The sequence below is a fragment of the Meles meles genome, chromosome 2 (assembly GCF_922984935.1).
Source record: "Meles meles chromosome 2, mMelMel3.1 paternal haplotype, whole genome shotgun sequence".
In the NCBI taxonomy this organism is placed as follows: domain Eukaryota; kingdom Metazoa; phylum Chordata; class Mammalia; order Carnivora; family Mustelidae; genus Meles; species Meles meles.
This window is the reverse complement of record NC_060067.1, coordinates 165,570,210-165,594,466: the sequence shown is the minus strand read 5'-3', so window position 1 is coordinate 165,594,466 and position 24,257 is coordinate 165,570,210. Positions and strand designations below refer to the sequence as shown.

Sequence of the window (24,257 nt, the reverse complement as noted above, 5' to 3'; positions counted from 1 at the left end):
GCTGTGTGGCTGGGGTTTTACATGGACTGCTCTGACCCTCCTGGGTTTCACCTGGAGGTGGGCTCTGAATTTGCTCCTCCAATGGTCCTAAGGCTGGAGTTGGGTCAGAGATGGTTGCCAGGGAGATGCGGGAATTGACCTGTCTGCCGCTCCTGCCTTCCAGGAGCGCTCAGCCTAGCAGGCAGCTTTCCGCGGGGCCTGAGGGTCTGCTCATGAATGGAAGAAATGAGTAGCTGCTCTGCGACCGCACACTGGGGAAGGTGCACCTCCCGTGGCTCTGTTTCCCATCTGAGATAGGGGAGGTGGAGGCCGGCGAGCGCCAGATGTATGGAGAGCTGGTGAGCAGCTCCAGCCTTAGCGTGGTAAGAATTGGGGGATTGGATTCCAAACCCATTAACCACCACTCTATTTGCAAGATGAAGAGCTAGAGGCAGTTCTGCTGGCATTGGGTCTCCTTGAATACCAAGTTCTCTTGAAGAGGCACTGAGGGAAGGAGGAGCCTGGGACTTCAGCTCCCCAGAGATGTGGACAATCTCTGGGGAGATCGTCTAGCCCCCAAAGGGCCTGAGAGTCAGCTAGTGCCAGGCGGGATGGTGGCCTCCTGAGCACGGGGTGCTTAGCTCTGGCCAGCATCCCGGAAGAGGCCACTGCAGCCTGCCAGCCCCATCCAGCCAAAGGTGATTCCTGCCTTCTGTCGTCTTTATTTCAATCCAGCCCCTAAAACTTTTTACTGAGGGTCTTTACTCAGTCTCCAAAGTCAACTCTGCATGTACTAACAACTCAAGAGATGTGTTCATTCAACCCACAGGTTTCATGGATGTCCCCTATCTGCAGAGCCCTGTGTCCAGCCTTGTAGATCTATTGCTTTTCAACCAGCCATAAATATTTCCCTTCTATCTCTGCCCCCTCCATTTCTCTCCTTAAACCCTTAAAAACAAACAAACAAACAAACACCAAAAAACCCACTACAACCCTCTATCTTGAATCCCACATCCTCCAGCCATCCCCTGCCTCGGTGGTCATGTTGTAGGTCGTAGCAGTCGCTGGGCATCCGAGAAGATTATAACCACCAGCATTTACTGAATGCTCCCTGTGTCGGCACCGAGGCCTATCCACACATGATCTCTCATAATCTTTATCCAATAACTTTCATTCGACAAATATTAAGTGCCTACCGCGTGACCGAGACTCTCCTGGTACGTGGGCTACACCAGTGAGTCAACCAAAGATTCCTGCCCCCATGAAGCTTACGCCCTAGCTGTGGGGTAGGGGTGGGAGTAGGTAAAACAGACGAACAAACAAGGTAAATGAAGAAGTTACATGCGGGTTAGAAGACCTAAATATGATGGCAAGAAGTGGGGAGGGACCGGGGGCTCAGGAGTACCAGGTCTGGCAGATGGGAAGGCCTCCTGGAGAAGATGCCCTTGAAGCGGAGATCTGGAGGAGGTGAGGGCGCACGCCACGGAGATATGGGGGAAAGGGCCTGGGGCGTGGTCAAGAAGCAAAAGGGAAGCCCAGGGAACAAGACAAAAAAATGGTAGGCACTGAGGTCAGAGAGGTGAAGTGGGCCAGGCTCTCGGGTTCCATAAGCCAGTGTGAGCCCTGTGCCTCCTGCTCAGGTGATATGGGGGAGAAATGGAAGGATTTTGAGCAGAGGAGAAAACTGATGGGACCTGAAGATTTCAAGGCTCATCCTGGCTGCTGTGTTGAGAATAGGCTGGGGGGTTTGGAGCAGACACAGTGTCCGGGAGACCAGTTAGGTGGTTATTGTAATAACCCGGGTAGAGAGGGTGTGGCCCTGGCCAGAGTCTTCATGGTGGAGGAGAGAAGTGGTCCGATTCTGAATATATTCTGGAAGCAAAGCCAAGAGTGTTTCCTGGTGGACTGGATGCATAATGGGAAAGCCAGAGCAATTATCGATGACTCCAAGATGGTTAGGCAACAAGCTGGAAGGCTGGGGTCGTTTTTTGCTGAGATGGCAAAGACAGCAGATGGAGCAGGTTTGGGGGGAGGCTGGAGAGTGGGCACTTGGGGTTGGACATGTCTGTGAGATACCCCAGTGACCCTGTAACTAGTATATCATAGAGAAGACATTGAAAGTCATGACCTTGGATGAGACCACAAGGGAGAAAGTGTAGAAAAAGATGAGAAGACCCAACCCTGAGGCCTGGGATATCCTATGCCCAGAGGTTGGCGAGAGGAGCAGCAGCCAGCCAAGGAGACTGAGAAGTGAAGAACCCCAGAGGGTGAAGGCAAATTCAGAGACTGTGGGTCCTGACAGCAGAGGACCAGGGGTGTCTAGGAGGAGAAAGTGACCGACCGGGTCAAATGCTGCTAGGGAGACCAGAAGGATTAGGATTGAGAAATGGCCACTGGGTCTTCCCTAGAAATGGAGATAGGTGTAATACCCATTTTAAGGTGAAGAAAAAGAATCTTAGTGAGAAGATCCAAGGTCACAGGGTTATGAGCAACAGAGCCAGGATGTAAGACAAGGTCTGTGCAAAACCCAGCCTGGCTGCTTCTCATAATAACCTCTCAGGCTCTGATGCTCTCTAAACCAAGGGAGTAGCTCTGATACCCAGCAGTTCTCATTCCTGCTGGACTGTTCATCCCTAGGAAGTTGAATAGTTTCTGCAGGTCAGGGAAAACCGGAATGAGCAGACTGCAAAATCCTATAAAAATCCTTTTAATGCCAGGTGGGATGTGAGGAGATTCTCAGAGCAAGCTGGTCTGGCAGGCTCCACTTTCCTTCCAACTGTGTATTTCATCCACCTATTAGGGTCTGGCCCCTAAGGGCATTTCCAGTTAGTGGCCCCCGATTTAAGGAATTCCAGTCCAAGGATATTTGTATTTGAGTAGAAGGGCATTTCCACAACCAACCGGCAAAGGGAGAGATGGGGAGAGGGGTGTTGAGGCATGTACACTCAACCCAAATCCAGGACCCTCTGTTTCTCCATTACTGGGTAGGTCTCCACGGTCTGCCCGCCCTGGGCAGTGCCTTCTTAGCTGGTATGCAGGCTCTCCTTGTCTGGGGCAGGATGACAGTCACCTGTCTCCCTCTGGTGTTCACTCTTGCAATTGCAGCCCCAGGAGACCACAGGAGGCTCTCTCTGCTTTCCCAGATCCAGGGCCTGGAGAGCCACGCCTAGGAGCCAGGCCTGGCCCTCTTCCCTTCTCGTCCCCTCTAGGCATTGTCTGCCTCTGCTCAGGGCATCTCTAGAACTCTAGGCCATGGAGATGGACCCTCTGCATTCCCAACTGCAATGGAAAGAACTCAGACATGAAAATTAGAATGTCTGATGGCTTACTCTGTTTGTCCCTTGGGGTAGCAGGGCAGACCTAGAGATGGGGAAGAAACCAAGGGTCTCTGATATGTGCACACCCCTGCACACCCCCAGGTCCCACTCTTTATCTCTCCCTTTGCTAAGTTATTTGCTATCATGAGGCCCATTTGTACAGAAAGGCGATGGAACAAGAGGAGATCTCCTACTTACTTCTTCTCTGTTCGCCTTAGGGGCTGGCTTCTTCCCTGGACCTGGGGCTGGGTGGCTCAGGCCGCAGCTGGGAAACAGCTCAGGTCATTTGGGGGCACCCTTCAGGTGGCCTTCTACTCTCGGGGGATGAGCCCATACAGACCTAGGTTCAAATCTTGACTCTCACTCATGAGCTCTGGAACCTTTCTGTGCTCAGTTTCCTGGCCTGAAAAATGAAGGTAATCATATCTTCTGGGGCACTTAGCACAGAGCCTGACTGCATGGGAAACAGTCAGTAACTGTGGCCATGTAGTAAATGCTTGGGGATGACAAGGTTGCAGGGGGTACAGGAAAGAAAAGCATGGTACAGGAGCCAGGGATTCGAGCCCGGGCTTCATCACTCCACTTAGCACGTCTGTGCATTTAGGGCAAGCTAGCGTCCACAAAGCTGCAAGGAGGCATAAATGGGGTATGAGGCAACGAGGAGATGGGTGCTGGGCTCTAAGGGGGAGCTTCTGCCTTCTCTGACCATCCCTGGGCCAAGGATCTTCAGTGTAGCAGAGACAGCTGCCTGGCCCACCTCTCGGGACTAATGGGAGATAAGAACTGTCATGACAAGGGAAAGTGCTTTGAAAACTAAAACACTTATACTCTAGTTACCAAGAGATAACCACCCCCCCGCCCTGCCAGCATCCTGCACTTAGATATGAATATCTCAGGGAGTTTACATTCTCTTTGGAGAGACAGCCAAGAACCCAAATGGGGGCAACGCCCAAGTTGACAGCAGGTGCAGGAGAACCACTCCAAAGCCTCACCAGAAACCTCCAGCCGAGGGAAGCGCAAGTCCCCAAAAGGGAAGCTAAGCTACAGGATGACTGGCCACTAGCTTGGGCCAAGATGGGCAGTTACCAGACCCTTCTGTGGAGGCCCAGCTGGTAGTCTACGCTATTAATCCCAAAAAAGCTATATACGGTAGGATTCCAACTACGACATTCTAGAAAAGGCAAAAACCATGTAGAGAGCAGAAAGATCTGTAGTTGCCAGGAGTTGGGGAACGAGTAGGTGGAGCACAGAGGATTTTTAGAACAGTGAAACTACTCTGTCCGATACTATAGTGATGGATACATGTCACATGCATCTGTCCAAGCCTATACAATGTACAACACCAAGAGGGAACCCTCCTGCAAACGTGCACTGTGGGTGATAACAAGTGTCAGTGCAGGGTCATCAATTGTAACAAATATACCACTCTGGAGGGGGGTGTTAATAGTGTGGCATGACTGTGCATGGGTCAAGGGGCACGTAGGAAATCTCTGTACTTTCTACTCAATTTTTCTGTGAACGTAAAACTTCTCTAAAAAAATAAAGTTCATTAAACATTACATAGAGGGGGGCGCCTGGGTGGCTCAGTGGGTTAAGTTGCTGCCTTCGGCTCAGGTCATGATCCCGGGGTCCTGGGATCCAGCCCCATATCCGGCTCTCTGCTCAGCAGGGAGTCTGCTTCCTCCTCTCTCTCTCTCTGCCTGCTTCTCTGCCTACTAGTGATCTCTGTCTGTCAAATAAATAAATAAAATCTTTTTTATTTATTTATTTATTTATTTTATTTTTTTTTTTTTAAAGATTTTATTTATTTATTTGACAGAGAGAGATCACAAGTAGACAGAGAGGCAGGCAGAGAGAGAGAGAGAGGGAAGCAGGCTCCCTGCTGAGCAGAGAGCCCGATGCGGGACTCGATCCCAGAACCCTGAGATCATGACCTGAGCCGAAGGCAGCGGCTTAACCCACTGAGCCACTCAGGCGCCCCTAAAATCTTTTTTAAAAAATTGCATAGAGCGGGTCTGGGTGGCTCATTCATTAGCATCTGCCTTTGGCTCAGGTCATGATCCCCGGGTCCTGGGATCGAGCCCCGCATCGGGCTCCCTGCCTGCTGCTCTCCCTCCTTGTGCTCGTTCTCTGTTAAATAAATAAATAATATCTTTAAAAAAAAAACTAAATAGGTAATTTCCCACGAGCTGCTGTTTCCTCATCTGTAAAACAGTCTCCACATAGCCACCGCTAGGGTCAGATGGACTCTAACACAGAACCACGTGCGCACTGGCACCCGGGGTGCCCTGGTAAGGGAGCGAGACACCTCAAGGTCCATGGGCCTGTGTCCTGGCAGTGGCTCCACCCAGCAGAGGACCTTCCACTTCCTCCTTCCCCTCCCCCCTCCTTCCCCTCCTTCCCCTCCCCCCTCCCAAGACGGCAAGTGTTAACAATCATCACTCAAACGGCTTCAAAACCCTTCTCTGAACGGCCCTGGAGGCCACCGTCTTTTCTCTCCAGCGAGAACAGGCAACAAGCCACTGTACATTCAAAATTCGAATATTCGTCTCTCCAAATGGCTCCCACAAGGGCCGGGCAGCTATTTTAAAATCCAAGAAGCCTCTGCTCACACCCCCAACAGTCGGCTCTGAACAGATCCCACACATGAGACGTGCCCCACACAGACACTTGCTGAATGACCTTTTTTTACACTCACTGAATGACCTTTAAAAAAAAAAAAACAACAAAAAACCCAAAAAACCAGGATGCAAACCCAGTGAACTCTCCTTTCAGATCCCATATGCCCCCTCCAAGGAGCGGCCCACACAGGTTTTTTTTTCTTTTTTTCAAAGGAACATTAGTTGATCTAAAAAACATCTGGAACCTGTTTGCCCACACTTGACTGAGAGCTTTTGGCCGACATCAGATGCCCAACCACTGAGCAAACACCCTGTTTGCCTGCGCTTGGAGGAGCACCCCTGTGCACGGGGGACAGGCGGCTTGATTAAAAAGCTCCAGGAAGGTCAGGCTCCGGTCTGACCAGAGGTTTTGCAAAGCCTGGAGCAGTGAGTGCAACGACAGGAAAGCTGGTGGGGTGGTGGGGTGGGGAGAAAGTACTGGAAATAAAGATCAAGGCCAAGAAGCTTCCTTACGAGCAAAACATCAGCCACACAAAGCACTTCTGAGTTCAGTCTTTCTACAATGACAGCCATGCCCGCTCTCACCTTCACGAGGTGCTGCTGGTGGCGGGCAGGGCTGGGGCTCGTGTTGGCTGGGGTCCCCCGCTCGTGCAACAGTGACGGGCCGAGAGGCACACAGGAGGCCTCCACTGGGATCTGGACACAGGAATGGCCCCCGAGCCCTGTGCGGACACCAGGTGACCGCGTCTGGCTCTTCGGCCGGCCGTGAGCATCTGGGTGGCACACACCTTTGCCGCAGAAGTAATGGACTGTAAGGCAACTTTGCCATAAAAGACGAAAAGTATCTGGCTGCCTGGTTGGTTTCACTGCGGAGCTTCACCCTCCACAATCTCAGCCCTCGCGGCCGTCTCTACAGTGACCCAGAGTTTCCAACCCACATTTCCCGTAGAACTTCGGAACGCCCATCAGTGAATGGGGGACCAGAGGCCAGAGACAAACAACAGCGTAGAAGGCTGTCGCCACACCATACAAAACTCAGCTGCAGGTGCACAGCCCCGTATTTGGAAACCGATACCTCTCTCGATGAAGGAGAAAACCTCAGTGAAAAGAGAGAAAGCGCGAGGCCGCAAAAGGGGGCGAATCAATAAGAAAAAAAAGTGTATGCTGCCACGAAGGAAAGACTTGGAAGACAAGTACCTAGCTACGTATAATCTACACAATCAATGATACATGTACAGTTGCCAGGAATCCACACTAGGCATTTTTGGTATGTTCAAATATTTTTATGCTTCACAAGAGGGTCTTTTTAATTTTGTAATTTGTTCTTTGCGTTTCATTATGTCATTTTTAATGGATGTCCCTCTTTTGTTTTTCACGATTTTCATTTTTGCAGCAAAATTGCCTGATAGCCCACGAGCTGTGCGGCAAACATGCAGGCGGCAAAGATGCTTCGGCGTGAAGCTACCCGGAACCCATCCATTTTCAAGTAACCAGGATGGAGTCGAGATGCAAAATTATGCAGCTGGAAGACAGTGGACTGGAGGGCATCTGAGGCTGGTTCTCCTACTTCCCAGCTTCGGCAAGTGTGACCTTGGGAGGGCCTCCACCTACTCTGCCCCGCTCCCAACAGTATGAGGAGGATCGTGTGAAACCCTACATGAGAAGTTTCTCTGCAACCTCGAAACCTGGCTGCAAGGGTTAGAAACGGTGATAAGCGTTGCCCCTCGAACCCTCCAGAAGCCCAAATCCTTCTGTGCCGTGTACTCTTCAGACTCCAGGTAAACTTGTGTCACGGGTTAGGCCCTGGATTAGGATTGCAGGTCACGAGTTCCCTCTACCACTCAGGGAATTGCAGAGGCCCCCACCCTGTCCTGGATTTGCCATCTGCTCCCAGCCCCTCGTTCTGGAACTCCTCTCTCCATCCTCAAGAACAGTGCCAGGGAATTTGCCAAACCTAACGGCTCTCCCCAACCTGGCCCTTGCAGCTGCCCCCCCACTGCCGCCACCCCGCCTGAGTCTTCTGCAGTTCCTACCCTTGGCCTCTGAGGAACTTGGAAATCTCCTGCCCTTTGTGTGACCTCCACCGCCCGCCCCTTGGTTCTTCTTCTCAGATGTGAACTTCTCCACTGGGCCCATTATCTCCGATTTCTGCTGCATGGGGCTTTGCCCTTAGCACTGGCTCTTCCCTGCCAGCATTTCAATAGCTCGGGTGCCCCTTGTCTCCCTGCACACTTCCAGTGTGTGTGCCCAGTCCGCTGTGTCCCTTTCTCATTCACTTCTGTCCCTGACAGGGCTTGCCAGCAGCTGGCTGGGTTAGATCAGTTACACTCTTTCCCGTGCCTGTCTGACCTCTGCAGGCTGGCCCCAGGGGACCCCTCCGTAACCTCTCTCCGAGGGAGTCCTGCCGCTTCAAACTTCTACTTCCCACCCCCTGACACCAAGGACCCCAATCTAGGCCTCCAGCCCTGCCTGCTCTGCTTAGCGGGCTCACGGGGCACCTGCCTCTGCACGCACACACGGTCCTCAAACTCAGCATCTGCAGAGTCACTGCCACTGGCTTTTGTCCCTGTAGATCTAGTGTGTCCCTTGCTGGAAGCCCTAATAATGGGACAGTGTGCCCTGTCACCCCTGCCATCCTGATAATTATCGACAGCCCGTCCCTTCACTCTTCAAAGTGCCTTGTTTTAGAGGACAAGTTAGATGCTCAGCTTCACCCCTACTCCTCTGGCTGACCCAAGTGTCATACCATCCCCCGCCACCACCATCCCTGTGCCTCTGCAGCCACCAAGCCCTACAGATGCCACTTCTATATAGCTCTCGGATCCGTGCCATGGCTCAGGCCCTCACCTATGCTGACTGTTTCAACGGGGTGTTCTCCCTGCCTCCAACATCTTCTTTCTTCCATTCTTCCACCTGGAATGCGGGGGACGGAGGGCATCTTCCCGAACTGCTAATCCAATCGCCTTCACCAGCCCCTCCCCAGCCTGCCTTCATTTTATCAAATCCGGACTCCCCACCAGGCCAAGCAGCTTTTGTGGCCCCTTGCATTGTGACCCTGTCCTCTCCTGAGCCTCATCCGTCACCCAGCCACCCGGGGTCTCCCCTTCATGCCCTGCCTATTCAATGTCTGCAGGTCAGCTCTGGTCACCTCTTCCTGGAGGCCTTCCTTGACTGCCACTCAGCTTGGCTGCCCTGCCTGGTCCTCGTGGTACCTGCAGTTCCTCTATCACAGACCTGACACCACACGACCCCACATCTGCCAGCCACCCATCCGTATTCCCACCTAGACTGGGAGCCATGCTGTGGCGCCTTCGGTTTTGGGCTCGGAGGCACTAATATGGTGTCTGCGCATTCAGTGAGTATGTGTTAAGTGAATCACTTCCTATCACTGACACTAAATCCTGCTGGGCTGCCGCCCTGGAGGCCAATGTTCTTGGCTGCCCCTGCAGGTATGCACGCCCCTCCTCTGCCCTTTCTTGCTGGGGGTAAGAGAATCTGCCCCGTCCATCGGTGAGGGTTGGGGGCTGCTCTAACCAGCCTTACCCTGGGTGTCAGGAGCCCTGTGTCCCGCCTCCACTCATCATCTGTGACCGCAGCAGCCCTGTGCTGCTCTGTGCATAAAGAGAAGGATGGGAGGCAGCTCCTAGCTCCGAGGTCTCTTTTAGCACGGAGAGTCTGTGATGCCACTGCGTGTCCCAACTTTGTCCCCACTCTGGGCCCAGGAGGGCAAGGAGGTGGCCCCCAGGAAGCAGCAACACAGACACTGTGGGTCCAGGGTGGCATGGGGCTATGCCCGTCCCACCCAGGGCGAGGCTGCTCAGAGTCACCTGCTTTCTGGGAAGGAGAAAGCAGCTGAGCCCGCCTGGAAACCCAAGGGACAGCAGAACTCCTTGTTCCTTCTCTCTAATGCAATGCACATTCCCCACTTAAAGGCAATTTCTTCACTTCAAAAGGTTTCCAGCTGGTGAAATTCAAGGTGAAGAATAAGCCTCAGTCAAGAAGCTTCTCAGGGGCCTTTCAGTTTGTATCGTCTTGAGAAAGGATGCATTTTAAGACGTTTGCCTCTTAATGTTTGTCAGAGCACCCAGGGAGAAAGCTTCTTCTTATTCTGACTCCTCTCTCAGCTCTCAGGGCTGTTGGCACGGGGACGGTCCACATTTCCCTGCACAACTTTGCCTTTTGGGAAACCTGCTGGATTCATCTCCTGGCTTTCCCCTTCCCAGCTCTGAGCTCCCCCACCCACCCTGGGTGGAGGAGGGACTAGTGCTGGGTTCAGGGTCCACCCGGCTCACCTGGGCACCTAGCAGCTTAAAAGGCAAACTGTGGGACTCACACATCTCAGTTCACCCTCCAGGAGGTGTCCTTCCCCCTGCCATTCATTCATTCTCTACTCACTCACCTGGTCAGCCAACATGGGGTCTGCAAAGGTGGTAAGGGGTTGTGGGTGGTCTTACTTTCCTAGAGCTTATACACAGGTCAGGGTTCTGGGAGATAGAAATAAGCAACCACAATACAAGCCAGAGGAAGTAAATGCTAGGTCTGGTGAGTAAGGGACATTTTAAAAAGCTCAGAGAGGGGCACCTGGGTACTTAAGTCATTAAGCGTCTGCCTTCAGCTCAGGTCATGATCCCAGAGTCCTGGCATCCAGCCCTGCATTGGGCTCCCTGCTCAATGGGGAGCCTGCTTCTCTCTTTCCTGCTCTACCTGCTTGAGTTTCCTCTCTCACTATGTCTCTCTTTGTCAAGGAAATAAACAAAATCTTTTAAAAAAATAAAAAGCTCAGAGAAAGAAGAGACCAGTCAGGGATGAGGAGAGGGCTAAGAGGGAGGCAATCAGGGAAGGCTTCTTAGAAGCATTTTGATGTGATCAAGGTGTCCCAGAATGCAAGGTCCAGATATGGGAAGTGGCCTGAGCAAAGGTGTGCAGAGGAGAAGACCTCTAGGAGGTGCAGAGACACTGTCCCAGGCCCACTGCACTCTCCTTCCAGGGCCTCAGGGCTTGCTTGGTGGTGGTGGTGGGAGCTCCTAAGGCACGCCCATGGGCACCTGCTGCTTTGGTGGCTTTTGCTTTAATCACCTTTGAAACAAGACACTATCCCCACATAGCCTGTTGCTATCTGCTTGTCCTTTCTCATCGGGCCCTGGGCCAGGAAATGCTTACAATCCTCTTCTCTGTCACTCTGTTCCCCTGCCTGCACTTTTGAGGGACCCTATTCTCAGAGAACATCCACTTCCTCTCCAACTTTTCCAGTTGCTTTCTTTCTAGAGGTGTTTGCTCCCTCTACCCCTCCAGGGAAGCTCTGGCCATCCCCTCATTTACCTTTGCCCCTGGCCTGTCTCCCCCCTCTTCACCACCATCCTTCTTAGCAACCACTCCTTTCTGTCCCAGGAAAGCTTCCGTTCAGCAAACCCTCTCCAACGGTACCGGCACCCTGTTGTCTCCCCTGAGAGCCACAGTCAGTGGTCCCGTGGTAAAGCCTTTGGAACTGGGCAGACCTGGGTTTAAATACTGGCTGTGCCACTTTCCAGCTCTGCACTTGCTTTGATTAAATCCTTCCGCAGGAACTTCTCTTGTTTTTCTGACCCAATATCTTTTCTCCCTTCTAACAACCAGCACCTTGATTCTCCTTTGAAGGAACCATCCTCTTCTGCTTTCAGATTTTGTAGATTTAACGGGCCTACCCAGGGTCATTAGTTCAAGGATAAGTATGTGATCTAATCAGGACAAATCCTGGGATTTTTTTGGTTGTAAAGTGTCAACCTATTCCCACTAGGATTGATAAACTAGTAACACAAATCTGAAGCTGATGGGGTTGTCGTTGCCACCACAAGGAAAGAGTCTATTTACACATAAAACCAGCACAGAAAAAAGCAGAGAAAAGGGAAAAACAGATTTCTGGTGATGCTGTTTGGATCCAGCCATGCCAAAGCTGAAGCTGTACCTGTAGTTTTTGGTTTGTGAACCAAAAACCAGTTGAACTGGCTTTTGTTACTTGCTACTGATAGTCTCAACTAAAGAAACACTTCACTTGCAGACTTGATGAAAACTTTAAATGAAATGATACATGAATAATATCCAGCATAAAGTGGGTACCACTCGAGTAATGTTGTTTTTCGGAACTCGAACTGAATCTGCCTTGTCAAACATCAGTTATATTTCCAAAAAAAGTCAAGTTCTATAGTAATAGAATATTACTTTTCCTTCCTTTGTTTCCATCACTTTAGCCAATTTTTTCTTTGTGAAACTTCTGACCTCCTTGGCTTTCTTAACCACAGCTCTGTGTCCCTCATAAGTCTCCAGGTTTTCTTCACCATCCCACCTCTGAACAGAGACAGGGTGGGAAATTTCAAGACCTGGTGGGAGTGTTGTCTTCTCTGCATTCCATACCCACACCCCACCCAGGACAATCAGTATGGACCAAGCCAATCAAAGGCAGACTTCCCAAGCTTGCTTCAAACCAAGTACACCAGGGACTCAGAAAAGTCTGCACTGCCATCTAGTGGACATCTGCTGTAATATCGTGCAGAGTGGAGCCGTTTGAGAATCCCTCCTGGGGCCGTCAGTGGGCTATGAAAGTGTTTTGGATCTACCTCCTTACTCCTTCAGTGGCAGAGCCAAGGACAAGTGAATTAATGGCAAAGTCGAGCATCTTGTCCCAGGTGCGGCATTATGCTCTTCCCTAAAGGACTGGGCTCCTGCCCTGCTTCTGCAGCCCTCCACATCCTGTTCTGAGCGTTAGAATCTCAGGGTCCTATGTTTCCTCTGCTTCTCCCACGTGTCCAGTGGTGCAACCCAGGCCAAGGGTCTCCAGGGAGGAGGGCTGACGTGCAGGTGTGCACGTGTGTGTGCTTGCATGGTCATGAGCACAGGGCTTGGGAGGGTTGAGGGAGAGGAAACCCAGAAGGCACCCTTTTAACTTGCTTGCTTAGGACATTTGTCACGATTGCAAACACAATAGCCAGTCAAAGCTTTGTGTTCCCAGTCTCATAAATTGTGGGACACATCACAGTCTATTGGTTCCCCGATAGTGAAAACAGTTCCAGAGAGAGAGAAAAATCTACCCTCTCCATCTGAGGACGCCGTGATCCCCCATCCCAGAACTTGCTGCTTTGTTGTGTTTGTCCTGACCGCCATCAGGCCTGATCAACAGCAGCACTGAGAGTCCCCAGGCCGGACGGACAGAGGGGAAGAGCCGTCAGTGGCCTCTCCCTGCCGCTGCACACGGACGGGATCAGAAGGCTGTGCGCATGCATGTGGTGTGAGTGGGGTCAATCCTGACCATGGCCCTTCCGTCTCTACCCGTTTGTGGCTTGATTCCCGGCCACATCACAGTCCTTGTATTAGGTTGACATGGGCACCTCCTAGTCCTAGGGTCCACCGCAAAGATGGAGGCAGAGTCGCCCTCCACTGCTGACACTTTGAGGGCTCAGTGTGACCCAGGAGTCAAGAAACAAAGAGACAATGACCGGAACACTGGAGCAGCGCCCCCAGGACCTGGCCTGGCCACTGCAAGCAGGAGCCACAGTCCCACTTCCTACTTCCATGGCCCTTCCCCAGGCTTACTGTATCCCCAGTCTAAGGGAAGCTTCCAGAACAAGATAGTACTAGTCACTTCCCGGTAGAAAGAACACTTATTTGCAATTCCAAAAAATGCTTCAATCTTCTGTTTCAGACAAGTGCGAGCAAACTCTCAGGTCTGTTTCATATTGTAAGGATGGTGTCAGGATGCACTATTCCTCTTGTTTAGCCCATTACAAACTAGCTCCGCCGCGTTCGGAAGAGCATTCTGAAAGTCGAGCCACCTCGCACCTTGAGAAAAGACTCCTCTCTCCTCCTTTTCTCTGCCAACCCCAAAGCACACACCAGCTGGTCTCCGCGTGCATTGAGAAGCCAGGCTTCTCTGGGAGCAGGCAAAGACCCCAGCAGAGCGGCCCCAAAGTCCCACTACAGCGGCCAGTCTGCAGCCCCGTTCCCCCACCCAACTTCCTCCAAGGCCATAGAACTTCTCTAAGGAGGGCACATGCTTATGGCATCCGTGGTCACCTGGGACCCCCCCCAGACCCAACCCAGATGGCCCTGCCCATGGCTTCAAGTCACCCAAATGAGCACGCTCAGAGGGAAACCAAGACCCATGGTCCTCCCCCTCCAGGCCAGGCTTGCTCTCTTACCTCCAAGGCCCTAGAGAACTTGACTATGGGCTCAGCCCAGTGGGTGATCTTTAGTCTGTAGTTGTTGCAGTCAGGAATAATCATGCAGCCGATGTTCCCCAGCTCTGGGTAGAAAACTTGAAGGCCCCTATGGAGAGAGGGAGATGGTCAGCCCATGTCAGTTCTGGGGGAGGCTGAGAGCTCACACCCTTCAGTCTAGCACTGTGGAGAATGTGGGGTCAAGTGGGATTGAATCCTAGGCCTGCTACCAGCTAGTTGTGGTCACTAACTCGTGTGACCAGTGTGGGTTAACAGTTACTTGACCTCTTGGTGCCTCAGTTTGTTCACCTGTAAAATGGGGACATGGACAGTACGTACTGAGAGCACTGGCGTGAGGAGCGAAGAAGGCGATCGATGTTTACAACAAGCCACCAGTGGTCAGAAGACGTTAACGGTCATCTGTATTTACTCCTCAGGAAGAACATACATCTTTAGACAAACCTGGTCAGTGTCTTTAAAGTAGGATTGGGTTTATAAGAACAATATTTACACAGTGCTTTCCAGGAATGTTTTCTTTACATCAAGAAAGGTTTAGCAAGTGAGCACAGCCTTCTTCACAGGTCCAGCCTTCGTCGACCCTAAACAATCCAGATCTTCTCCATGTCTGGCAATCGTCCCTGGTAGTTTCCCTAACCCACCTCTCAGGGTCATATGTTGCCTGATAACCTAGGCCCTCGACCTACTACTCCTTGCACTTTCAGAATGCAAATGTCTCCTAGGGGGTAAACTCTCTGGTCCCTAAGACAGTAGGATGAATCCATTTGTCTGCTTTTTCCCTGAAAGAGCTGAACAGCACGAATGCTCTAAGAATCCTGTTCCCCTGGAGGGCTGTTCCCAAAACTCCACCAGGATTAGCCTTAAGGGCTCACCTATAACCAAAACTCAGGGATGTAAACCAGGCTGTCAAATTGATATTAAAAAAACAAAAAACCAAAACCTTTGAACCAGCTTTTTTTTTTTTCCCCTTCCTCTCTGTTCTGCCATATTTTTTTAAATCACCAAGACCCAGGGTCTCTGCAGGGTGCATTTGGTTAAGATGATTCACAGACAGAGAAAGGGTCGTCCTCAGCCTTCATCGACAAGCCCAACGTGGTTGAGCAGCTCCACAGCCTGCCAGGGGTCACCCAGAGCTGGCCACGATTCCCTTGCTGGGGGGTGAGGCTGGGAGGAGGCCCAGTGTGGAGATACCGAGGAGAAAGGGGCTCCCAAGTTCTGGATCTGCGAGGAAGGCAAGGACAACCTTCTGGTGGGGAGCCCCACATTCCGCTCCCATCCCACCCTTTCAGTGGCTCCTGAGGTCCCACCTTGGGCGCTGGCAGCCAGAGCCTAAACCCCCGGCAGGTGCAGGACACTTCAGTGGGCCAGCACCCCGAGGAGCCTCGGGCCGGTTAGCTCAACTTCCGGTTTGCTCAGCTCACTTGTTTCTTTTACCTCTTGGTGAGGTTACAGTAATTCCTTTCAGAGGACATGGTTTTGATTGCTTTTGAACAAGTTTTAGGGATGGGTTTTAATTTTTCCTCACAGCAACATTTTATTTATTATTACTTCTTCTTATTATTATTATCATTATTTTTCAAGAGAGAGTGCCCCTGTGTAGCAGGAGGGGCAGAGGGGGAGAGAGAGAGAGAATCCTAAGTAGATTCCACACTTAGCACGGAGCCCAACATGGGGCTCCATCTCCTGACCCTGAGATCATGACCTGCCCTGAAACCGAGAGTTGGACGCTTCCCTGACTGAGCCCCCCCAAGCGCCCCAACAGTAACATTTTCAAGACCATTTGGTTTGGTTCGGCCATGACTGTCTGACATTGCACCTAGCAAGGTCTAAGGCCGATAGAGGGGACCCTCTGCTGGAGAGTTAGCACACAGCCTGGGACTGGGAAGGGCCAAGGGCCAGGAGGGAGGGAAACGGAGGACCACAGAGGCTTTCCCCAGGGGACAAATGAGTCTCCTCCTTTTATCCTAGTGGAATTGCTACAAATGTTAAAACAGGTGAGCAAAAGCAGCCAGCTGACGTCCCATGAGTGGGCCTCAAGCCGCAGAGCGCACCCTGGAAATGTAGGCGCCAGGAGACCAGGGATTGAGTCTGTGCTCCTGGCCCTGGTCACACCATGGGGCACTGCCAGCCCAGTGTCTGAAAACCTCCCGTCGCCCCACATGGCAGGCCAGGCCACGGGGGCACGTGCGGGCCTCTGTCCCGTTCAGCAGTTTTGCCAAAGGCTTGGATCAGGACATAGAAGGCAAATCTGTTTGATATGTGAGAGGCACAAAGTTGATTAATACCAATGAACAAGTGGGTCATTGATTAAAACAGATGATCCCATCAGCCTCAAAAAAGATGTGGACAAGCCTGAGGTGAATGAATTGAAAACTGAGTTGAGTAAGAACACACTTCAGCACCTGTGCCCTCTTCCGGCTCATGGGGTGCCTCACACGGGCACGTTCCCTCTCCACCCCCCAGAGGTGGGGCACTTCCTGGTCAACTTCACAAGGACCTGGGAGGGCCGAGGGGAGGGCCAGGGGGCTCTGGTCCCAGCGTGGTCACTATCTCGCATGGCATAAGGGGCCGGGGGAAAGGGAATGGATCGGGAGCACCGCACACATAGTATTTTATTCCGTACAATTCTTCAGAGCAGCTGTGGCTATTATTCCCCTCCCCCAGATGAGCAAACGGAGGCCCAAAGAAAGTGAAGCAACCAGCACAGGGTCTCATCATTGGCGAACTGAGGGGACGGGGACATGGGTGTGGCACACAGAGTCCGTGACGCCCCCCCCTGCCCCCCAAGATCCCTGCCTCCTGGTCCTGCCACCTGAGTGTGACCCCTCCCCTTGAGTGGGGGCTGGATTTGGTGACTCGCTTGGAAGGGAGAAGGTGGGGGTTAGGGTTTGCAGCAGCGGTGGGACGTCACTTCCAAGATTATGTTATAAGAAGACTGTGGTTCCTCGCACATGCCCTCCCGCTCAGCCAGGCTCTGGCGAAAGCATCTGCAGTGTGGCAAACAGCCCCATGGAGAGGCCGCCCGGCAGGCAGGGGACCAAGGCCTGTCAACAGCCACACGGGCAAGCTCCTGGGGAGCCGAGCCCCCCACCCTGGCCCGTCCACCCCCACAGATGACGCCGCAGTTTGAGGGCAGCCTCCGGAGAGGCTCCAAGCCCCCGCTGTCCAGCGGAACCCCACCTGGAGAAACCGGGACACAACAGAGGTGGGCAGCCGCTCCGTGTGGGGGATCTGTGCAGTGGAGAACTACTCCAGTGGCCTGTCTGACAGCCTCCCCAGGGAGCTGATGCATTTCTCGGGCTTCATTCTGAGAGGATGGTCCCTGTAAGAACCGGATCAGAGGAAAACGGCTCCTCACCTGTCCCTGCAGAAAGGGCTCAGAATTCCAGCAGCCTGAAAGCGAGGACAGCAAGAGACCCGTGGAGGGGAGGCCGGCTTCACAAAGGTCTGAGGGGGCTCGCTGGGCACCCCAGCCTCCCTGCACGGTTCTCAGGGTCCACGTGCGTGGCGCCAGCCTTGGAAAAGAGCAAAGGGTCTGTCTCCAACCAACACTCCCAGATGTGGGGTCCAGGAGCCAGGCCCCTGGGGAAGAACCGGGGACAGAGGAGGGTGGCCAGCTTAGAAGAGCTGCAGGTGAAGGCAGAGTGTGACGTCCCACCACCTGAGGGACCAAAAGGAGCCAGAGAAACCGGACTCCTGCAATGCAGGGTCCATGGACAAAACTAGGAGTGCGGTGAGTTAAAGAGAAGCGACCCCCGCCTTGAGATGGGAGGGGATGCTCCCTGTCAAGGACAGAGCTTCCAACACAGGCCGGAGGCTCTGGGTTTTTTTGCTGCAGAGACTGAACATAAGTCCTTTTTTTTAAGAGTGAGAAAGAGTACGCACGAGGTGGGGCGTGGAGAGAGAGTGTAAAGAGAGAGAGAGAGTGTAAAGCGGGCTCCATGCCTATCACAGAGCCCAAGGTGGGGCTGGACCTCACGACCCTGAGATCATGACCAGCACTGAAATCCAGAGTCATATGCTTAACTGACTGAGCCACCCATGCACCCCTGAATCTCAGTGTTTGTCGGTCTACTCAGGCTTGTCTGGGGGTAGGTAAGATATCACTGCAGAAGAGCTTTTTTCTTCACAGTGTTTTCCTACTGCTTCTCCCGATACATAGAATTCCTCTTCTAGATTCATGCTCTCAGGTGTTAAGGCCTAAATTTACAAATTCCCTTGTAGACTCCAAGTACCACGAGGGGAACAGCTTCTCTGGGGGCTGTCTTGGCGAGGGGAGGAGGCTGAACTGAGCAGGGTTCTTGGGGAGCGGGGGGTCTTAGCACAGGAGGTACTGACCCCAGAGTCCTGGCATGTCCACAATGTGCTGTCCGTTAGTGACGGCCTTTCACCAACGAAAATCTTCAGCAGCAATGAAGACAAACCTTTTGCAGTGATGGCTTATAATGGGGCATTTCCTACCGCACAAGTTCCCGTTTCTCAGACTGGGGGCCTGCTGGTGCATTCTAGGCAGTCCTGAGAACGGCTCCTGCGAAGGATTTAATTGCAGTTGCCCCTCCCGCCAAACTCATAAGCTGAACCCCAGCCCCCAGTGTGAGGGCGTCATGAAGCGGGGCCTCCAGGGGGTGCTTGCACTAAGCAAGGGCGTAGCAAGAAGACGGCCATCCCTGAATCAGGAAGCGGGTTCTCACCAGATGTGCTGGCACTTGCAAGAAGGATGAGAAGTACATTTCTGTACACTTTGTAAGGTTTCTACAAACCTTACATGTTTGTCAGGCGCCCTGAGCTGGCATTTTGTTAGCGCTGCGGGAAGGCGACTAAGAACGCTCCCCTTCCCTTGAGTTTGAGGAGCTCTGGCCCCTGGATGAAGGTCAGCGGCCGGAGGCGGGTGGAGAAAGAGTGTTGAGTGCAGAGTCAGATAGAAGGGGCGGAACCCCCGCTCAGACACTTGCAGGGTGCGTGAGTGCTGTGGACTGATTATTTAATCTCTGGAGCCCCCTCTTTGGCTGTGAGGATGCTGATACACACGTCGAGGCTCCCTCCGTGCCCCAGAGCTCTCAGGCCACCGGGACACCAGCGTGTGTGTGGAGGGAGGCCTGCAGGGCTGAGCCTAGGGCAGCTGGGACGCAGGCTGGTCACCACCAGGGACTGTATACACACAATCACTTTCTAAGTGTTTTGTAACGAATGTGGGAAGACGTGGAAGCACAGAGGCATTCTGCAAGGGGGCCTGATCGTGGCTGGCCCAGTGTACCCCCCCAGCTCATGGGAACTCGATCTCCTGCCTCCCCGAGTAAAATGGCTGCCGCCGCCAGGAAGGTTCCACTCCACGGAGCACCTAGAGGCCTGGAGCCCACGTGTGAGAGGTAGCCACTCTTCCCTCCTCCTCCCACACAAAACTTCACCCATAGTTGTTTCACCAGAGTTTTAAAAAGGTACTGATAAGAATGTGTACCATCTTCTTTGTGGGGGGGGGGGGCAGTTTCAGCTACCTAACTTTTCAAGAGAAAACATGTATTTATCTTTCTAGAAGTCACATTAGGAGGAATCCAAATGTTCACAAGGAGACCGAGTAGAGAGGAGGGTTCTTCCCTACACTCTCACTTCTGATGGCTTCAATGGGATGCCAGCTCCCTTGGCTACCAAATGGGCAGAGAGGGTTGGCGGCAAAGTAGCCCAGGCCCGGCCTCAGGATGAGCCACGAGTCCAGGCCAATCAGGACTGGCTTTTCTAACCGATGGTCCATGAGGAGAGAGCTGGAATTTGACTCAGGCAGGGAGAAGCTTCAGGAAGAAGCCTACCCCTGACGCCCGACCTCTTCTCTAGACAGCACCCAGAGGCCACACTCCCTAAACGATCCACCTGTCACACACTCCTGGGGCTTCATCCCTGGAAAGCTAACGACAGCCTCTCACACAGGAGGGTCCAATTTCACACCCTCTGTCAACTGCCACTGTTCTTTAAAATGCCACTTTGCTGGGCGGGAAGGGAGCAGTCTGGGCCATGGAAAGGGATGGTCCCTCAGGGTCCCAGCAGAGAGGGTGAGGCCAGCCTCTAGGGTCTTGAGGTCCCGGGGTACGAGGGGGAGCTGACCAGATCCATATACCCTCCGGGACTGGGAGCCCGCCTTCTGGAAGTGCTTTCCTTATGCCGTCCTCCATCCAGATGTCCTCCCAGGCTCACTTACTCTTTGCCAGTCCGCAGGGGCTGCCTGAGGAGACAGTGCTCCCTGGTTCAGCAGACACACCTCCCCGCGATCTCAAGCCCCATTTTGACCTGCCCGCTCGCTTTCCGGAGTCCCGCCGGGCCTTACTTGCAGAGGACAGCATCGGCGTCAGACAGGGGCTCGTACAAGCACAAGTCTCCTTCCTCCACATCTCTGGAGACCACCATCGTGAGACCCAGAAACAGGGCTGCCACGGCCAGCCTCATTGTCCAGTCTGTGGACACCTGGAAAGAAAGGAGCTTTTAGAGCTGGGGGGCCCTCTGCAGGGGGCACCCTTCTCACCCTGCGTGTCCCCAGTCCCGGGGGCCCACTTGGAGGAACAGAGACCACTGGTAAGCAGAAGGAGAAGGGCAGGCAGCTGCCTGGGCTCCAGCGGCCAATCTGCCACCAGGACACGGATACCTTGGGAGGACCTGGGCCTACTCCAAGCCGGACTCAGTTTGCAGTCCTGGCTGGGGCCCCGCCCCTGTTGGAGCAGGGCTTTACTGGCCACTAACTGCAGCGGCTGGGGCAGAAGGGCTTACATAAGCCTCTCTTCCCAGCAATGCGTCCTGTCCCTGCCGCTCGCCCCATGTGCAATCAGCTGGCTCCAGGCCAGGCAGCCTTCTCCTTCAGCTTTAAGGCAAACCCTGGGAAGCCAGTGACCCTAAGCTTTGGGCTGAGGCATCAGGGGTGCGGGTCCTGCGGTGCTTATGAGAGCAAGACCTTGATCGTCTCTCTAGGAGCTGCGGTCGGGCTGGGCTGAGCCCTTGGACAGCTCTGCGTCCCCTGCCCACAGTTCTGTGCTACCTGCCTTGACAGCCTTGGTGCTGACGGATCGTAGGTGGACCCAGGACACAGTGACACTGTGCAGGAGGGGCCACTGCTCTTGGGGCCGCCCTGGCCCGGAGGACAGCTCCAGAGGACCAGCTAAGGACAGAAGGGCTCCTCTGACTGCACCTTGCCGCAGTGCTGAACTCAGCACTCTCCCAAAATAATAGTCTCTGGAGAAGAAGCCAGCAGGGCTGCTGAGAAGGGGGCAGCTTGCGGTGCGGGTTGCCAGTGCTGGCTGGGAGGAAGGGGGGCAGCAGCCTGCAGGAAGTTGCGTGTGGGGCTCCCATTGGAACAGCAGAGGGCAGGGGGAAGATTGAAGGCAGTTCTCCCACTGCCTTTCCAACTGATCTGCTCCCTGTCTTCTCTGAGATGGGGTGTGGGGGTGTGCTGGGGGGATGTTCTACCAGCTGGGAACCGAAGATGCCTGGGTTCTACTCTGAGCCCCCTGCCAGGTTGCCGGGGTGGGAGTTGGGGGGGGAGTCTATGCCTCACTAGGGTGCACCACTTCTCCCTCTCGAAAACAAGTGAAATACCCCGTCACTCCTGTGCCTTGCTAAGGAAGATGAGATCATAGCCATCAAGTGTATGCAGCTCGAGCTTTAGAGAAACTATTTCGAGCGTTGCTTGCTTTCCAGATGAATTCTTGCTTCCAGGAGCCCGACTTCTAGCCAAAAGCCCTTCTTTGGGGCAACAACTTAGATGCGCTTCTCAATAATTAGAGTCCCTGATGTATGGCCAGGGCTCCCCAAAGAGGACTCCTTCCCAAGGTCATTCTCTTACTGGAAGTGTCTCCTGGTAGCCCCCGCCTCACAAGATGGCGGCGGAGAATGGAATGGGACAAGCTATGGATGGAAGGGCCTCAGGGCGGGAGTGGTTCTCACCTAGGGAATGCTCGTCATTTACGCAGAGTGTAAGCACTCTTCACAGCTCCATCCATGTGTTCATTCATTCATTCATTCATTCATTTGCAATCTGCCTCTCCAGCAAGTACTGAGCACCTCCACGTTCCAGGCCCTGATAAGACAGAGTGTCAGCACGGTCCCTGTTCTGGCGGGCTCACTGGATAGCCAGAGCCACAGGGACGATGCTGCCAGCATTGGTCTTCCAAGGCTAAGAGCCTCTTGCCTTCAAAGTGGCAGCCACTAGAAAAGCCAGAACTTTCCTGAATGCCAATAGCTCTTAGCACCAAAAATGGCTGTCTGGAGGTGGGGGAGGATCCCCGGGATAGAGTTGCTCCTGCCAAGCCTACCGGTGTCAGCCATTCTTCCTCACTCCGTATGAGCCAAGCTTTTATCATTGAATCCTCTTGATAGGGTCCTCTGAAGTAAGTACTGTTGTTATCCCATTTTACAGAGGAGGAGACTGAGGTACAGAGAGGTTTGCTGACCTGGACCTTGGTCACATGGGTTGTATTGGCAGACCTGGGATTTGAACCCATGCCATCTGCCTCCAGACTCCCTCTCCTTAACCACTCTCCTCTACCGCCCCCTCTTGGAGCTTTGCTGTCCCCTGTCTTTCCCCCCCTACTGTCCCCCTTCATTCCCTTTGTTCTTGGAATGAAGCCCGGAATCTCCCACTTAGCCCATAATGCCTGCCTGATCTGGCTCTTTCTGCTTCTCTAGCTGTGACTCTCTATTCTCCACAGCTGCGGCTCAAGGTTTAACTCCAGCTCAGGTCTCAAGCTCCTTCCTGCCCCAAGGCCTTCCTATGCACTGCCCTCACTTCCCACTCCCTTTTGGTGGATAGTTGAAATGTCATGTCTTCAGAGAAATGCCCTGACCCCCAGGTTCCATTCATTTCCTGTTACACAGAATTGTAGCTTCTTATTCTTTTCCTGGTTCTTAAATGCTTGTAACGGATTATTTTGTAATTACTTACTTAGAGATTAGTTTATCGTTCCTTGCCCCCGTTTCCACAAGCTTCTTGGGAGGCGGTACTTAGTCTGCATCCAGCATTCCAAGCACAGTCCCTGGCATTTCTAGATGCTTAATAAATGACCGTGTGAATGCCAGAAAAACCGGCCGCCTCTGTTTCTGATAGTTCAGTTTTCACGTAACAGCTCCTAACTCAATAAACAACAGCAGGAAGTAACCGCTCAGGTTGGCCCCTGGCCCTGGATCCCTTTTGCTTATTTATCTAACCTTCTCTGACTTGTTTTTGTACAGAGAGCTCCGACAGAGTGCAGTGGTTCTTGGCATTTTCGAATCTGATCTTTCTCTTGGGGATTCACATGACTTCACTTCCTATAGGGAGTCCGAGATCTGGGAACCACATTCAAGCCCAGGAAGGCACAGTGTCCCCTTCCCACTGCCAGCCTGCTTTGCTCCACTGCCTTATTTCTGGAAACTTCCATTGCTAGATCCCAAGGTAGTCACCCCAGGAGCCCCCTTCTTTTCCTCCAGTCATCTGGACTGTGACCACATCCCAGTACTATCAGGGAAGCTGAGCCTATTGGGCTTCCCAAGATGCCTCGGTCCCTCTAAACCCCGGAATCTGCTGGGCCACGGCTCCTGGAACACTTGATCCCCCTCCTATCCCTCCAGGCCTCCTCTGCCTCCCTCCCTCATCACTGCCCAGGTGTTACCTTCCTTCTCCATCCAGACAGATGCTCATGCTTTCCCTCTCTCCTAAGCCTTTCCACCTGTGCCCTCTGGAATCTCCGAATCTACAGTGATTATAGCCCCCTCCCTCCTTTCCTTCACTCTACATATAAAAATTGAGATTTATATGCCATAAAATTCACCCTTTTAATATGTACAATTCAGTGGTTTTTAGTATAGAAATCACTAAGGGTTGTGCAACCCTCACAAAGTGATACGACCATCATCACTACCTAATCCCAGAACATTTTCATCACCCTCCAAAGAAGCCCCAAAGTACAACTCATTAGCAGTGACTCCCCCTTCCTTCCTTTCCCAGACCTGGGGAGCCACTAATCTACTCTCTACCTTTGTAGATTTGCTTATTCTGGGTGTTTCCTATAAATGGAATCATACTACGGTTCACCCTTGAACAAAAGGGGGTTAGGGAGGCCAATTCCCTGTGCAGTTGAAAATCGGTGTATAACTCTTGACTGCCTCCAGATTTAACTACTAAT

The 24,257-nt window shown here is 52.9% G+C and overlaps 1 protein-coding gene across 1 annotated transcript in view; it reads right to left on the bottom strand.

Annotated features, from left to right (window-relative positions):
- PEBP4 (phosphatidylethanolamine binding protein 4) overlaps window positions 1-22,422 on the bottom strand; it is a 198,540-nt gene extending 176,118 nt beyond the window's left edge. The window contains exons 1-5 of the mRNA XM_045997435.1: window positions 22,410-22,422; window positions 21,287-21,395; window positions 20,659-20,728; window positions 20,435-20,571; window positions 14,086-14,212 (exon numbers count right to left, since the gene is read on the bottom strand). Of these exons, the coding sequence (XP_045853391.1) occupies window positions 14,086-14,212; window positions 20,435-20,571; window positions 20,659-20,728; window positions 21,287-21,395; window positions 22,410-22,422 (456 nt within the window). The remainder of the gene's footprint in view (window positions 1-14,085; window positions 14,213-20,434; window positions 20,572-20,658; window positions 20,729-21,286; window positions 21,396-22,409) is intronic.
- Between the last annotated feature and the right edge of the window lie 1,835 nt (window positions 22,423-24,257).